Raw genomic sequence first — 16,265 nt, forward strand, 5'->3', positions numbered from 1 at the left:
CATGCTTCACGGTTGAGATGGTGTTCTTCGGCTTGCAAGCCCCCCCCCCCCCCCTTCTTCTTCCTCCAAACATAATGATGGTCATTATGGCCAAACAGTTATATTTTTATTTCATCAGTCCAGAGGACATTTCTCCTTTGTCCCCTTGTGCAGTTGCAAACCGTAGTCTGGCTTTTTTATGGCAGTTTTGGAGCAGGGGCTTCTTCCTTGCCGCATGGCCTTTCAGATTATGTCGATATAGGACTCGTTTTACTGTGGATATAGATACTTTGTACCTGTTTCTTCCAGCATCTTCACAAGGTCCTTTGCTGTTGTTCTGGGATTGACTTGCACTTTTCGCACCAAAGTACGTCCATCTCTAGGAGACAGAACGCGTCTCCTTCCTGAGCGGTATGACGGCTGTGTGGTCCCATGGTGTTTATACTTGCATACTATTGTTTGTACAGATGAACGTGGTACCTTCAGGCGTTTGGAAACTGCTCCCAAGGATTAAGCAGACTTGTGGAGGTCTACAATTTTATTTTATTTCTGAGGTCTTGGCTGATTTCTTTTGATTTCCCGACGAGGTCAAGCAGAGGCACTGAGTTTGAAGGTAGGCCTTGAAATACATCCACAGGTACACCTCCAATTGACTCAAATGATGTCAATTAGCCTATCAGAAGCCATGACATAATTTTATGGAATGTTCCAAGCTGTTTAAAGGCAGTCAACTTAGTGTATGTAAACTTCTGACCCACTGGAATTGTAAGTGAAATAATCTATCTGTAAACAAATGGTTGGAAAAATTAAAAGTAGATGTCCTAACTTGCCGAAACTATAGTTTGTTAACAAGAAATTTGTTGAGTGGTTGAAAAATGAGTTTTAATGACTCCAACCTAAGTGTATGTAAACTTCTGACTTCAACTGTACAGATAGCCACGGGCAGGAACACTCCAAAACTCAGACATAATTTACAAATGAAGCGTTTGTGTTTAGTGAATACACCAGATCAGAGGCAGTAGGGATGTTATCTTGATAAGTGTGTGAATTGGACCATGTTCTTGTCCTGCTAAGCATTCAAAATGTAATCAGTACTTTTGGGTGTCAGGGAAAATGTATGGATTAAAAAGTACATTCTTTTCTTTAGGAATGTAGTGAAGTAAAAGTAGTCAAAAGTATAAATAGTAAAGTACAGATACCAAAAAAAAACTAAAGTAGTACTTTAAAGTATTTTTACTTAAATACTTTACACCACTGGCTACTTATCTACAATATAATATGTTGGGGAAATAGTTTTAGGCCTATTAGGTCACTTTTTTTTTCCACAGACAGTTCACTGATGAAAATAGAGCTAACGTTAGCAACAAGCAAGCTAATTTACAGGACTCCTCAAAATAATCATTAACTACATCAGGGATAGGCTACTCCAGTCCTCGGGGGCCTGACTGGTGTCACACGTTAGTCCCAGCAACTGCTAACACACCTGACTCCAATAATTAACTAATCATGATCTTCAGTTTAGAACGCAATTAGTCTAATCAGCTCTATTTGCTTGGAAAAAGTGTGACACCGGCACTCCGGCCCCCAAGGACTGGATTTGCCCATCCCTGAACTAGATTAACATTAATATCGAATTAATTCAATTATATGTAGCCACCTCCACAAAATGTAATATATAGCTACATAATTACACATTATTAATGAAGATTACCTAACGTTAGTTATTAGCAAAAAACTGCACAGAGGCTAGTCAAAACAAAACACACTGCTGCTTTAGCGTGTGTTACCATGGCAACAGCTAGAAGTACGCTAACTACTTACTTTTCATTCAAGCATAGCTAACGCATTTAAATCCTATTAATCTATTAACATGCATTTGCCCTTTGTTTGTTTGTTGATGGTAACGGTGAGATCCGTTACTGTACTCATCCAACGTTAGTCTCTTTAATAACCAGGAATCAAGTGGCATCGCATGAGCCACTTTCCCAAACTTGTGTGGTGTACTACTGGTACTAAACAGGGACCAAAAAGCGCAGTAAAAATCTGGCGTCATATCATAATCTCTACCAACAGCAACACTTCATTTGAATGCTCTGCTAATGTATATTCTTATAGAAATACATAATTCATGTATCGCTGTTAAGGTATAGGAATTGTCATACATGTTTTGAATAGTAAAACTATTTCTTTTTACACATTTCATGAAGATAAGAATAAAGTCTATGACTATGGTGAATCAAACTGAAAAGCACTATAGTTTACGTCCGCAGACGTCACAGGGTGGCCTATCCGCCTACATGGTGATTAGTCTCCATCTAGTGGAGAAAAGTGATATCTAAATTATTGGCGTCAATATGTTTATTTTGTTGCGATTCCATTTTTGTAAAATTAAAAAATGCATATTTCCAATTATCAGCTTTAGGAGGGAACGGTATAGTTTAAATGTGATAGTGGTATTTGGACCTCCTTGCAGTACACATTTTTAGACCTACCTAAATGCCAAGTTGGCAGTTTCTGACTATTATAGCGACATTATTTTTGACAAAATGCAATCCCTGTTACTGTAGCATGACCACAACTTTTAATGAATCTTAAAAGTAAAGGCAAGATCAAACAGATTGTAAGTGTTACTAGATTCCAGAGCTCCTTTGAATCCCGCACTTTAATAGCTTCCACTGTTTGGGCATTTTGGCAGTTTTTGGACTGTCCATTTTAACCATTAATTATGGTTACACATTTGAAAGAGTGATGCTTGTATGATATACTTTTGACCACATTTTCTAAATACAACAGAATGGAAAAGACAAAATATTATTGTGATATTAAATTCCTTATTAAGAACTGAGCCAAACTGAAACAGCATTTCAAACTTGGGGATAACATTTTGGACAGACATGCTAAAGACAGACATTTAAAGACATTACAAGCTGAGTTAAATCAATGTTTTCTGCGCTTTTCAAAGATAACGATTACTAGATGAGATGGCTGATCACATGCAAACAGTACCCTGAATTCCAAGCACAGCAGTTAAGCCTTGCAGGTCTGAGCTGGGTTGTATACACATTACCCTACCAACAGTCGGTTTTAATGAGACTCCAAAGCAAGGACTGGTATGCTAATGGTGGGTTGTTTTACATTTGATTCATATTCAAAGCACTATTCAACATAATTATTGGATGAAAAAAAGCAAGGTGTTTCACCAGAACAAACTATTGGAGCGTAGCTGAATCATTGACTTTAAACCACATAATACAAATGGGACATTATTTAGTTAATTGAATAATTCACACAATACTCATACCCCCAAATAGCTCTTTAATTGCAAGTTGGTCCACACCAGGCATAATCACCCACAGGGTACACACTGGTTGAATAACGTTGAACCAACGTGGAATAGACATTGAATTTACATCTGTGCCCAGTGGGTAATTTTCAACTAGAATCAAGAATGAGAGGGAATGTTTGATTTTATGCATAACACAATCACAGCCATTTGCTCATACTATCCAAAGTAATACAGCAGCAAACACATTGAATACAGGAAATCAACAGAATATGTACATGCAAAGAAAATAGCTGCACATTCCTTTACTACTATGTAAGGAATGAATATACCAGCTGCTTACGTTCATGTCCACGGAAAAGCAATTTTACCCATTGTTACAGCTTAAAATTAGAAACAGCCCATGTAATACTGCCACAACAGAAATTCAATAGAGATTTATGTGAAGTCATATACCATAAGATGTTGTTAGTGAGCCACTTTACCCGTAGTTCTCACCTTATTACTGCCCCCTCTGAGAGGTGGAATGCACGTTAAGACATTGGTGCACATTCCTTGATGCGAACTCAAATATGTTGTGCTCTTAGATCCATAAAACAACTTTTGGAAAGTCATTTTCCTTAAATAGTTTGGAATTAGAAAGGAACTTAAGCGTTGAAGGATACTCTACTGGCAACATGGGATTTAGAATATCAAGAAGGACAAATAAAAACATAAGAAGATCTGAATGGCAAAGTGACTTAAGTGCTACTTAAGTAGTTTTTTGGGGTATCTGTACTTTACTTTACTGTTTATATTTTTGACAACTTTTACTTTTACTTCACTACATCATTCCTAAAGAAAATAATGTACTTTTTACTCCATACATTTTCCCTGATACCTGAAAGTAATCATTACATTTATACAGGAAAATGATCCAATTCACACACTTATCAAGAGAACATTGCTTGTCATCTCTACTGCCTCTGATCTGGCAGACCACCTAAACAGAAATGCCACATTTGTAAATTAATGAGTGTTGGAGTGTGCCTCTGGCTATCTGTAAATAAAACAATATTTAAAAATTGTGCCATCTGGTTTGCATAATATAAGGAATTTGAAATTATTAATACTTTTACTTTGATGCTTAAGTATATTTGAAAACCAAATACTTTTAGACTTTTACTCAAGTAGTATTTTACTGGGTGACTTTTACTTTTCTATTAAGGTATCTTTACTTCTACTCAAGTATGACATTTGAGTACTTTTTCCACCACTGTAAAGTTTGGACTAGGACGTATGTCATTCATACTCACAGAGTTGTCTCTGTCCCAAGAAGTGTTCATCAGAATCAACAACCTAGGCGTCCACAACATGTCTATATAAACACAAGTCATCCTGATTAAACATCCCATCAACGTCCACATGAGCACCCCACCTTCAGACAGATTTCCTCCTCTTGCCGAAGACATTGTTGATGAGCTTGGCCATGGACTTAGAGCCACTGTAGCGGCGGAGGTCGGCCCGGTACTTCAGGTGATCCATGACGTGGCGGATGAGCTTGGTGAAGAGGTTGGATATCTCCAGGTAGTCCTCTGCTGCAGACACCTCTTGGAAGTGGCATCTGTGCTCCTGAGCCAAGGCACGGCCCTCCTCCTCAAACACTTGACGGGCGTGGCACAGGTCCTGCTTGTTCCCCACCAGGCAGATTGGGATGTCCATCTTGTCCATCTCTCTGTCCAAAACAGGCACAGCATGGTCAAAAATCTCCCTTAAACTTTCCTTAAAATGACCATAAACTTGATCAAAATATGTGTTTCTGCTGATTCATCATGAATTTCATCTGACGTTCATCACGTTCGTCTGAATTGTTAAGGCTTTGTAAACTAGTGCAATGTTTATTGAAGCAGCCCAAAGTATCAAAGGAAAACAAACCAAGTAGGCCAAGTGGTGGCTTCAGTGAAGTTACAAAGAGTTTATATAATGCAGACAGACCCTCGCCCAAAGTACTCTTTTGATATACAGTGAGGGTGACTTCTGCTTCACATCCATTTCGTGGAGTGTCAAACCATCAGGACCCAGCTGAAGTAAAATCCCACTACACAAATTAGGCCTGACCACCCATGTCATTTTGTGAGCCATATGTGAGTCTTTATCATCTCAAGCTGTCCCAGCTCACTCTTCCACACAGTGTCCGTCGACTGGCTGTAAACTACTTTCACTTAAAGTCCTGTAACAAATGTCCAGTGGAATCCCAATAGTTCCTCTAGTATTTAATCATGTTTTAATTAACGCCTCTGAGAAAATTGGATACAAGCCGTTCTGGGGCAAATTCAATTGAGCATGAGAAATAATTTACTCATATAATTAACTATGGCGAGCCATGAGGTTGTAAATCCTACAAAACATGTTTATTGAGAAGGAAAAGCCTACACTTCTATCACAGACAGCTGCCTTTTGTGTTCACTTTGTTGTACCATAGAGAAAATAGAAGTCAATGTTAAAATCATGTTGAAATCTGCCACTTTAAATGGTGTGTGCCTAAACATCAGTCCAGGAATGGGAATCATTAATTAATCAAAGCCCAATCCCTTCCCTCCGGTAGGCATCAGGCCCTGGGTCGCAGGTCACAGTCACTCACCCCTTGCAGCTCTCTCCGCGGGCATCTTTGATCTGACATAGGATGTTTTGGGCGTTGAGGAAGGACGATCGGTCGCTGATGTTGTACACCACGATAAATCCATCGGCCCACTCCACCGGCTCTTCCAGGATACATCTGCTCTCTCCACTCTGACAGGGCAGGGGACAGGGGGTGGACAGATCACAAACACATCCTCACACATCCTACCTGACTCATGTAAACTAATGGGAAAAATATTCTGAATTATGTTTTGGTCACTCAAATGCTATTTTACATGGGAAAAAGTCACCCCTGCTCCCGCTCCCCCTCCCTGGCGCTCAAAGGCGCCAGGCTCCCCAGCATTACACACTCCTGCCACAATCATTACACACACCTGCCTTCCCCGTCACAAGCATCAGGGATTATTGGACTCACCTGGACTCAATCACCTCCGTCATTACCTCCCCTATATCTGTCTGGTTCCCCGCTCTGTTCCCTGCTTCAGCATTAATTGTTGTTTGTCATTGTTTACCGGTGTGCTGATGCTGCTCCTGTTGTGTTACCTGTCTGTTCCTGATTAAATGTTGTCTCCCTGTACCTGCTTCTCATCTCCAGCGTCAGTCTTTACAGAATGTTGAAGCCATCATATGAAGCATTGGGGAGTGCTGGTGATCCGGGTTGGTGGTGACGTCGGGCCCGGGGGGCGTCACCGATGGAACCAGGGGTGCCTAAGCCAGCTCATTGGGCTGTCATGCTCTAGCTTGCTCGAGAGGTTCTTGCCCCGGTTGGCTCGGAAGACGCTCATCCCACAACGGGCCTCCGCCAGATCATTATGCTCCCACGCCTCAGAGGGATCGACAAGCTTTCAGGCCCCAGCCAGATTGTCGGGCTCCTATGCCTCAGCCGGTTCGTCGGGAGTTTACGTCCAGCCGGCTTGTCCAGCACCTGTGGTTCAGCCGGCCTGTCAGTCTCGCCCAGGTGGGATGCTGGGTGTCGCCCCTAGATGGGTTGTCTACTGTTACGCCTGCTCCCGCTCCCCCTCCCTGGCGCTTGAAGGCACCAGGCTTCCCAGCATTACGCACTCCTGCCAACATCATCACGCACACCTGCCTTCCCCCCCTCACACGCATCAGCGATTATTGGACTCAATTACGACTGTCATTACCTCCCCTATATCTATCTGGTTCCCTGCTCTGTTCCCTACTTCAGCATTAATTGTTGTTTGTCATTGTTTACCCGTGTGCTGACGCTGGTCCTGTTGTGTTACCTGTCTGTTCCTGATTAAATGTTAACTCCCCATACCTGCTTCTCATCTCCAGCGTTGGTCTTTACAGGAAATAGGGTAATTGTGCAAAACCTTTAAACTATTTAATGGAGGTTCATTTTATTAGGTAGCCTCACCCCTCAGAGAACTATGGAATATGAGAAAAGTAGTGGGAGATGAAGCTGTTGAGTATAAGCATGTGTTTAAATCATATCAAAGTTTATTGGTTGCGTACACAGACTTGCAGGTGTTATGGCAGGTGCAGCAAATTGCTTATACAAAGTTGTCTAGGAGCTAGAAACGGGGCAACCGTGTCTGTCAGCGCCATCTTGTCAACTTGAAAAAGACTTGCCACAGGAACTTACAAATTGGTCCATGCTATCTGGAATCCTTGGGATGTTCCCTACGCCATTGAAGTTGACATTTTCAAATGGATAAGATTAGGTAAGGGTTAGGGTTATGGGTAGGGGTTACGTCTGGCTTTAAACTTATTCCTGAAAGTTATAATAGTAGAATGCACAAGGTGCAATTTCGAAATTGGGTAGTGCATCATCAGTATTCCTCTTGTCATGTCAGTCATTGAATATCTTAGAGAGATATTTATAACTTGTCAGAAATGTCCAGATCAACTAGCCCATGTCAGCTAATGTTTTTTAACCCATAGATATTGTTGTAATTTTTTTGTCACTCAAATATCATGAATACACATAAGGCATTAGACACATTAGAATTGCAAGAAAATGTGCTTTAAAACTGTTACATTTTCTTTGCACCCCATGACAAAATGTGTAGAATTGCAGGAAATAAGCTATAAACCTGCAAAAATTCTCTCCGCCAACAAGAGGGGTGTGAACAGTTTGTGTCATGAACAGTGCTTGTGCCCATATAAATAGATGTGGCACGTGTGCACACACACGTGGGGGCGCGGTATGTTCCCCAATGCTGGAAGGGGGGTCCGAGTGAAAAAGTTTGGGAACCCCTAATGCAGAGTACCACTCACACAGACCCTAAAAAGTGAATAGATGAAACAAGGCACATCCTGTTGCCTGGGGGAATCATAATAAAACCCAACGTTTGGGAATAAAGGGTACCGTATGCAGCTGCATAAGCAGTCAACATGTTCTAGTGCTGCCTATCTCTGCTTTCCAATGGCTGATCATTGTTTACAGTGTGTTCTGAGCTACAGGGGAATATCATAAATCACATCAGAACACAACATACAATATATTTCATATGCCATCAGATACTACTATGTTAGGCATGAGCTAAAAACACATGAATATATGCAGGGAACAGATCAGATACCTGTGAACACGGATCAAATACTTCCAAGTGTAACAGTCTTCCTTCGATGGAGAGCCTTTTACGGTATAAGGAGTCTGTAACACAAGTTCAAAGCATACTTATTGTAATAGGAAACCTGCAATAGTGCAAATCTGATGTAAATAGTAGTGTACAGACTTCTCCCATGAAATAATGATTACTGTAAGCCTCAAACTTCCAGGCCATGATTGTTCTGGTGAAGTAGACTGAGTTCATTCATTTAAGGGAAAGGTCTGAAGTACATATGGGTACCTACACAGGTACAGGCTAACATCAAATGCAGCCATCTTCCAGCATGTTAAACAAGCGATGACTAATGGGAACAAGTCAACATACCAATGACTTCATTCAGAAATTATAAGTCACCCTCGGCAAAGCATATCACATTAAACCAAAACATGTCTTAACACATAGTGTATGTACTGTATGTGAACTTGAAGAATCATTTGAATAGTCCAATCAGTATAGGATTACTTCAAATTCACTCACAATTAAAATGCCTGTGTGAACTTTACTGAACTTCCTGGTGGATCTTGTACTGTGCAATATGTGTGTTTCAATTCATGTCAGACTCCCAGGGGTAATAAAGTAATAAAACGTTTTACTTCCAAAGTTGATGACATTGGTGAACAGCCAGTAGCAACAGACTGTAACTGTGAATACAACATATTGCATTTTTATGTCCTGAGAGCATATCTATATGACATTGTAAAAACATTACTACCCTACTTTAAATATTGGTGAGAAATCTGTGTACTCACTGGCGTTGGAGGCATACTCTCCAATGAAACGTTTAGTCAGGAACCTTACCAGAACAGCTGGAGAGGGAGAAATGTGACATGGGTAAGACAGGTGTATTAATATACAGGAAACAAAAACAACATATAGTTGAATCTAGGCTTGGATACTTTGGTCTTAGTAGTGGAACCCTGAACAGTTGTTTGGTTAGCTAAAACATGGCTGTTCAGTCATGGTGTTTTCCTATTGTGCACTTCTCCTCCACACTCCCCTCCATGTGGATTGAACACTGCAGTGGGCTTTCTCCTGCATCTACTTTTATTAGTTTCTACCACAGTATCATTTCTCTCTCTCTCAAGAGACCTTGGGTGAACATGTTCCAGTTAGCCTGAGGGATCGCACTTTCCCCTGCCTTACAAGAAAAACAATTCCTCATCAATTAGACGCATGTTCCAACCATCAATCTTCATTTCCTCTCTCCAAAACCTTAGGTAAATCTAGCAACTTCATTCCTCTTCTAGAGTTATGATCTAAAAACATTGTGCTTGGAGCTCATGCAGCGATCTCTATCTATCTGTCTAGGTGATCATTTCCCTCTGGTCACGGCTACACTGTAGAATGTTACACTGTTTACAGTGAGGGAAATTACACGTTCGTATGCAAAGCATAGAAATAAGCAGTTCAATTGTTCTGTTCATTTAGGAGTCCTTGCAAGCCCCTACAGTCAAATACAAGAAACTAGGCAGTTAAAGAAATACTTAATGATGCAAATACATACATTATTCATTCAGACACTTACCTGACTTCCCTGCTCCCTCGCTGCCCAGCAAAGCCAACTTGATGTCATTCATATCTGCAGACGAGGTGAGCTGCTGAGAAGGACTAGCTGAGCTCTCTTTCTTGCTGCTGTCATGTATGCTAGGCAGTATCAGGATTACAACTGTGCTTGTAAGAACTGCTCAGCCACAACAGATGCCTGTGGAAAAAAGGAAAACATACATAGTGTTTCATGTCCCCTCCCACCCAATGAGGAGAGTGCCAAGTTGGATTACACAGAGGTCACCACAACACTGAATACCTTAAGAATCTCTCTTGCTCCTTTCCAGTTAAAACATTAATAGTAACTACGGGGAGAAATGGCACTCGATATAACTTTTTTTAAATTAATACACTGCTCAAAAAATAAAGGGAACACTTAAACAACACAATGTAACTCCAAGTCAATCACACTTCTATGAAATCAAACTGTCCACTTAGGAAGCAACACTGATTGACAATAAATTTCACATGCTGTTGTGCAAATGGAATAGACAACAGGTGGAAATTATAGGCAATTAGCAAGACACCCCCAATATAGGAGTGGTTCTGCAGGTGGTGACCACAGACCACTTCTCCGTTCCTATGCTTCCTGGCTGATGTTTTGGTCACTTTTGAATGCTGGCGGTGCTTTCACTCTAGTGGTAGCATGAGACAGAGTCTACAACCCACACAAGTGGCTCAGGTATTGCAGCTCATCCAGGATGGCACATCAATGCGAGCTGTGGCAAGAAGGTTTGCTGTGTCTGTCAGCGTAGTGTCCAGAGCATGGAGGCGTTACCAGGAGACGTGGAGGAGGCCGTAGGAGGATAACAACCCAGCAGCAGGACCGCTACCTCCGCCTTTGTGCAAGGAGGAGCAGGAGGAGCACTGCCAGAGCCCTGCAAAATGACCTCCAGCAGGCCACAAATGTGCATGTGTCTGCTCAATGAGGGCCCGACGTCCACAGGTGGGGGTTGTGCTTACAGCCCAACACCGTGCAGGACGTTTGGCATTTGCCAGAGAACACCAAGATTGGTAAATTCGCCACTGGCGCCCTGTGCTCTTCACAGATGAAAGCAGGTTCACACTGAGCATGTGACAGACGTGACAGAGTCTGGAGATGCTGTGGAGGACGTTCTGCTGCCTGCAACATCCTCCAGCATGACCGGTTTGGGAGTGGGTCAGTCATGGTGTGGTGTGGCATTTCTTTGGGGGGCCGCACAGCCCTCCATGTGCTCACCAGAGGTAGCCTGACTGCCATTAGGTACCGAGATGAGATCCTCAGACCCCTTGTGAGACCATATGCTGCTGCGGTTGGCCCTGGGTTCCTCCTAATTGCAAGACAATGCTAGACCTCATGTGGTTGGAGTGTGTCAGCAGTTCCTGCAAGAGGAAGGCATTGATGCTATGGACTGGCCCACCCGTTCCCCAGACCTGAATCCAATTGAGCACATCTGGGACATCATGTCTCGCTCCATCCACCAACGCCACATTGCACCACAGACTGTCCAGGACTTGGTGGATGCTTTAGTCCAGGTCTGGGAGGAGATCCCTCAGGAGACCATCTGCCACCTCATTAGGAGCATGCCCAGGCGTTGGAGGGAGGTCATACAGGCACGTGGAGGGCACACACACTACTGAGCCTCATTTTGACTTGTTTTAAGGACATTACATCAAAGTTGGATCAGCCTGTAGTGTGGTTTTCCACTTTAATTTTGTGTGACTCCAAATCCAGACCTCCATGGGTTGATCAATTTGATTTCCATCATTTTTGTGTGATTTTGTTGTCAGCACATTCAACTGTGTAAAGAAAAAGTATTTAATAACAATATTTCATTCATTCAGATCTAGGATGTGTTATTTTAGTGTTCCCTTTATTTTTTTGAGCAGTATATATTTTCCAGATAATTTGATTACTTTCTTTCATTGATTGTTTTCCCCACTCAGGACATGGCAGAATATTGTAATATATTTGACGTGCAATTTACAATGCAGACATCTAACAAGACAAAACTTTGATGCTTTCTATATGGCTCTTTCACATTCACTGTACCAGCCTACAGTCCCACCTATCTAGGGTTTGTCTTTGGCCTCTGGGTACACACTATGTAAGCTGTTGAACATTTGCCGTGCTGTGGGGATGGACAGGGCTTTAGGGAGACCAGAAACAGTTAATACCGCTGATACCTCCCAATTACCATGGCTACCACATAAGCTCCAACTGCACAGCATTAAATGCCAACATATGTCCAACGTATGAGGCATGGTTTGATTGCCGGGTTCAGTACCTTTGAAAGGGAGGTACAACAATCCACTTTCCCTTTTTCCCCCCACAGTTCAAAAAGAACTAAGAAAGTCATTAAATTCTCCAAACTTCAATTTCATGGACTGCTTCACTAGTCAAAAAGTCCATTCATTTATTTGTATTTTTTACACCGGCTGTTTTTCCCCCATGTCTACCACTGTCATTTTTGACTAAAGTTCACAGGGGTGTCGCATAATTATCCTGTTATGTTTCATTTTACGTCTGTTACCTGAAAGGTCGCAGACCCCAGGAATAAAAGGCTTAAAATGTGTCCAGGACCAAAAATGATGCAGCACATTGTTGCCTGATTGTTCCATGAGTAGAATCAAATCAATAAGCTACACTGAGGGAAGCACAGCAGGGAGACAAGACTGAACACTGTACAGAAAAAAGGACACATTGGACAAATTCAAAGCAGACAACATCACATTATGACAATCAATGAAGCCAGCACTTTATGGTGTGAGAGTGACAATAAACAGCTAGACTGGAAGATGCTGTGTTACGCAACTACCTTTATTAGAGGAGGATCAGGTAGAATCAGGTAGAATACAAGACAGAACAAAACGGCTGGGGGAATGTCTATTTTACATTTACATTTAAGTCATTTAGCAGACGCTCTTATCCAGAGCGACTTACAAATTGGTGCGTTCACCTTATGACATCCAGTGGAACAGTCACTTTACAATAGTGCATCTAAATCTTTTAAGGGGGGGTGAGAAGGATTACTTTATCCTATCCTAGGTATTCCTTAAAGAGGTGGGGTTTCAGGTGTCTCCGGAAGGTGGTGATTGACTCCGCTGTCCTGGCGTCGTGAGGGAGTTTGTTCCACCATTGGGGGGCCAGAGCAGCGAACAGTTTTGACTGGGCTGAGCGGGAACTGTACTTCCTCAGTGGTAGGGAGGTGAGCAGGCCAGAGGTGGATGAACGCAGTGCCCTTGTTTGGGTGTAGGGCCTGATCAGAGCCTGGAGGTACTGAGGTGCCGTTCCCCTCACAGCTCCGTAGGCAAGCACCATGGTCTTGTAGCGGATGAGAGCTTCAACTGGAAGCCAGTGGAGAGAGCGGAGGAGCGGGGTGACGTGAGAGAACTTGGGAAGGTTGAACACCAGACGGGCTGCGGCGTTCTGGATGAGTTGTAGGGGTTTAATGGCACAGGCAGGGAGCCCAGCCAACAGCGAGTTGCAGTAATCCAGACGGGAGATGACAAGTGCCTGGATTAGGACCTGCGCCGCTTCCTGTGTGAGGCAGGGTCGTACTCTGCGGATGTTGTAGAGCATGAACCTACAGGAACGGGCCACCGCCTTGATGTTATTTGAGAACGACAGGGTGTTGTCCAGGATCACGCCAAGGTTCTTAGCGCTCTGGGACGAGGACACAATGGAGTTGTCAACCGTGATGGCGAGATCATGGAACGGGCAGTCCTTCCCGGGAGGAAGAGCAGCTCCGTCTTGCCGAGGTTCAGCTTGAGGTGATGATCCGTCATCCACACTGATATGTCTGCCAGACATGCAGAGATGCGATTCGCCACCTGGTCGTCAGAAGGGGGAAAGGAGAAGATTAATTGTGTGTCGTCTGCATAGCAATGATAGGAGAGACCATGTGAGGTTATGACAGAGCCAAGTGACTTGGTGTATAGCGAGAATAGGAGAGGGCCTAGAACAGAGCCCTGGGGGACACCAGTGGTGAGAGCACGTGGTGAGGAGACGGATTCTCGCCACGCCACCTGGTAGGAGCGACCTGTCAGGTAGGACGCAATCCAAGCGTGGGCCGCGCCGGAGATGCCCAACTCGGAGAGGGTGGAGAGGAGGATCTGATGGTTCACAGTATCGAAGGCAGCCGATAAGTCTAGAAGGATGAGAGCAGAGGAGAGAGAGTTAGCTTTAGCAGTGCGGAGCGCCTCCGTGATACAGAGAAGAGCAGTCTCAGTTGAATGACTAGTCTTGAAACCTGACTGATTTGGATCAAGAAGGTCATTCTGAGAGAGATAGCGGGAGAGCTGGCCAAGGACGGCACGTTCAAGAGTTTTGGAGAGAAAAGAAAGAAGGGATACTGGTCTGTAGTTGTTGACATCGGAGGGATCGAGTGTAGGTTTTTTCAGAAGGGGTGCAACTCTCGCTCTCTTGAAGACAGGAGGGACGTAGCCAGCGGTCAGGGATGAGTTGATGAGCGAGGTGAGGTAAGGGAGAAGGTCACCGGAGATGGTCTGGAGAAGAGAGGAGGGATAGGGTCAAGCGGGCAGGTTGTTGGGCGGCCGGCCGTCACAAGACGCGAGATGTCATCTGGAGAGAGAGGGGAGAAAGAGGTCAGAGCACAGGGTAGGGCAGTGTGAGCAGAACCAGCGGTGTCGTTTGACTTAGCAAACGAGGATCGGATGTCGTCGACCTTCTTTTCAAAATGGTTGACGAAGTCATCTGCAGAGAGGGAGGAGGGGGAGGGGAGGAGGATTCAAGAGGGAGGAGAAGGTGGCAAAGAGCTTCCTAGGGTTAGAGGCAGATGCTTGGAATTTAGAGTGGTAGAAAGTGGCTTTAGCAGCAGAGACAGAGGAGGAAAATGTAGAGAGGAGGGAGTGAAAGGATGCCAGGTCCGCAGGGAGGCGGGTTTTCCTCCATTTCCGCTCGGCTGCCCGGGAGCCCTGTTCTGTGAGCTCGCAATGAGTCGTCGAGCCACGGAGCGGGAGGGGAGGACCGAGCCGGCCTGGAGGATAGGGGACATAGAGAGTCAAAGGATGCAGAAAGGGAGGAGAGGAGGGTTGAGGAGGCAGAATCAGGAGATAGGTTGGAGAAGGTTTGAGCAGAGGGAAGAGATGATAGGATGGAAGAGGAGAGAGTAGCGGGGGAGAGAGAGCGAAGGTTGGGACGGCGCGATACCATCCGAGTAGGGGCAGTGTGGGAAGTGTTGGATGAGAGCGAGAGGGAGAAGGATACAAGGTAGTGGTCGGAGACTTGGAGGGGAGTTGCAATGAGGTTAGTGGAAGAACAGCATCTAGTAAAGATGAGGTCGAGCGTATTTCCTGCCTTGTGAGTAGGGGGGAAGGTGAGAGGGTGAGGTCAAAAGAGGAGAGGAGTGGAAAGAAGGAGGCAGAGAGGAATGAGTCAAAGGTAGACGTGGGGAGGTTAAAGTCGCCCAGAACTGTGAGAGGTGAGCCGTCCTCAGGAAAGGAGCTTATCAAGGCATCAAGCTCATTGATGAACTCTCAGAGGGAACCTGGAGGGCGATAAATGATAAGGATGTTAAGCTTGAAAGGGCTAGTAACTGTGACAGCATGGAATTCAAAGGAGGCGATAGACAGATGGGTAAGGGGAGAAAGAGAGAATGACCACTTGGGAGAGATGAGGATCCCGGTGCCACCACCCCGCTGACCAGAAGCTCTCGGGGTGTGCGAGAGCACGTGGGCGGACGAAGAGAGAGCAGTAGGAGTAGCGGTGTTGTCTGTGGTGATCCATGTTTCCGTCAGAGCCAAGAAGTCGAGGGACTGGAGGGAGGCATAGGCTGAGATGAACTCTGCCTTGTTGGCCGCAGATCGGCAGTTCCAGAGGCTACCGGAGACCTGGAACTCCACGTGGGTCGTGCGCGCTGGGACCACCAGATTAGGATGGCCGCGGCCATGCGGTGTGGAGCGTTTGTATGGTCTGTGCAGAGAGGAGAGAACAGGGATAGACAGACACATAGTTGACAGGCTAGAGAAGAGGCTACGCTAATGCAGAGGAGATTGGAATGACAAGTGGACTACACGTCTCGAATGTTCAGAAAGTTAAGCTTAGGTAGCAAGAATCTAATTGACTAAAATGATTAAAATGATACAGTACTGCTGGGGTATACTAGCTGCGTTGTTGACACTACCCTAATCAAGTCGTACCGTTGAGTGTGAAGTTTCTACAATGCTGCTTTTCGGGAGCTAGCTGGCTAGCTAGCAGTGTTGGTTACGTTACGTTGCGTTAGGAGAACGACAATAGCTGGCTAGCTAACCTAGAAAAT

The 16,265-nt window shown here is 44.3% G+C and overlaps 1 protein-coding gene across 1 annotated transcript; it reads right to left on the reverse strand.

Annotated features, from left to right (window-relative positions):
• Positions 1-3,279: 3,279 nt before the first annotated feature.
• On the reverse strand, positions 3,280-10,168 carry LOC115113729 (ras-related and estrogen-regulated growth inhibitor-like protein). Its single transcript, XM_029641679.2, has 5 exons — positions 9,986-10,168; positions 9,210-9,266; positions 8,431-8,504; positions 5,883-6,031; positions 3,280-4,976 (listed from the first exon to the last, which is right to left on the reverse strand). Exons 1-5 carry the CDS (start codon positions 10,035-10,037, stop codon positions 4,682-4,684), a joined length of 627 nt encoding a protein of 208 aa, XP_029497539.1. The 5' UTR covers positions 10,038-10,168; the 3' UTR covers positions 3,280-4,681.
• Positions 10,169-16,265: the final 6,097 nt, after the last annotated feature.

Source organism: Oncorhynchus nerka, linkage group LG28 (assembly GCF_034236695.1).
Source record: "Oncorhynchus nerka isolate Pitt River linkage group LG28, Oner_Uvic_2.0, whole genome shotgun sequence".
Lineage (NCBI taxonomy): Eukaryota > Metazoa > Chordata > Actinopteri > Salmoniformes > Salmonidae > Oncorhynchus > Oncorhynchus nerka.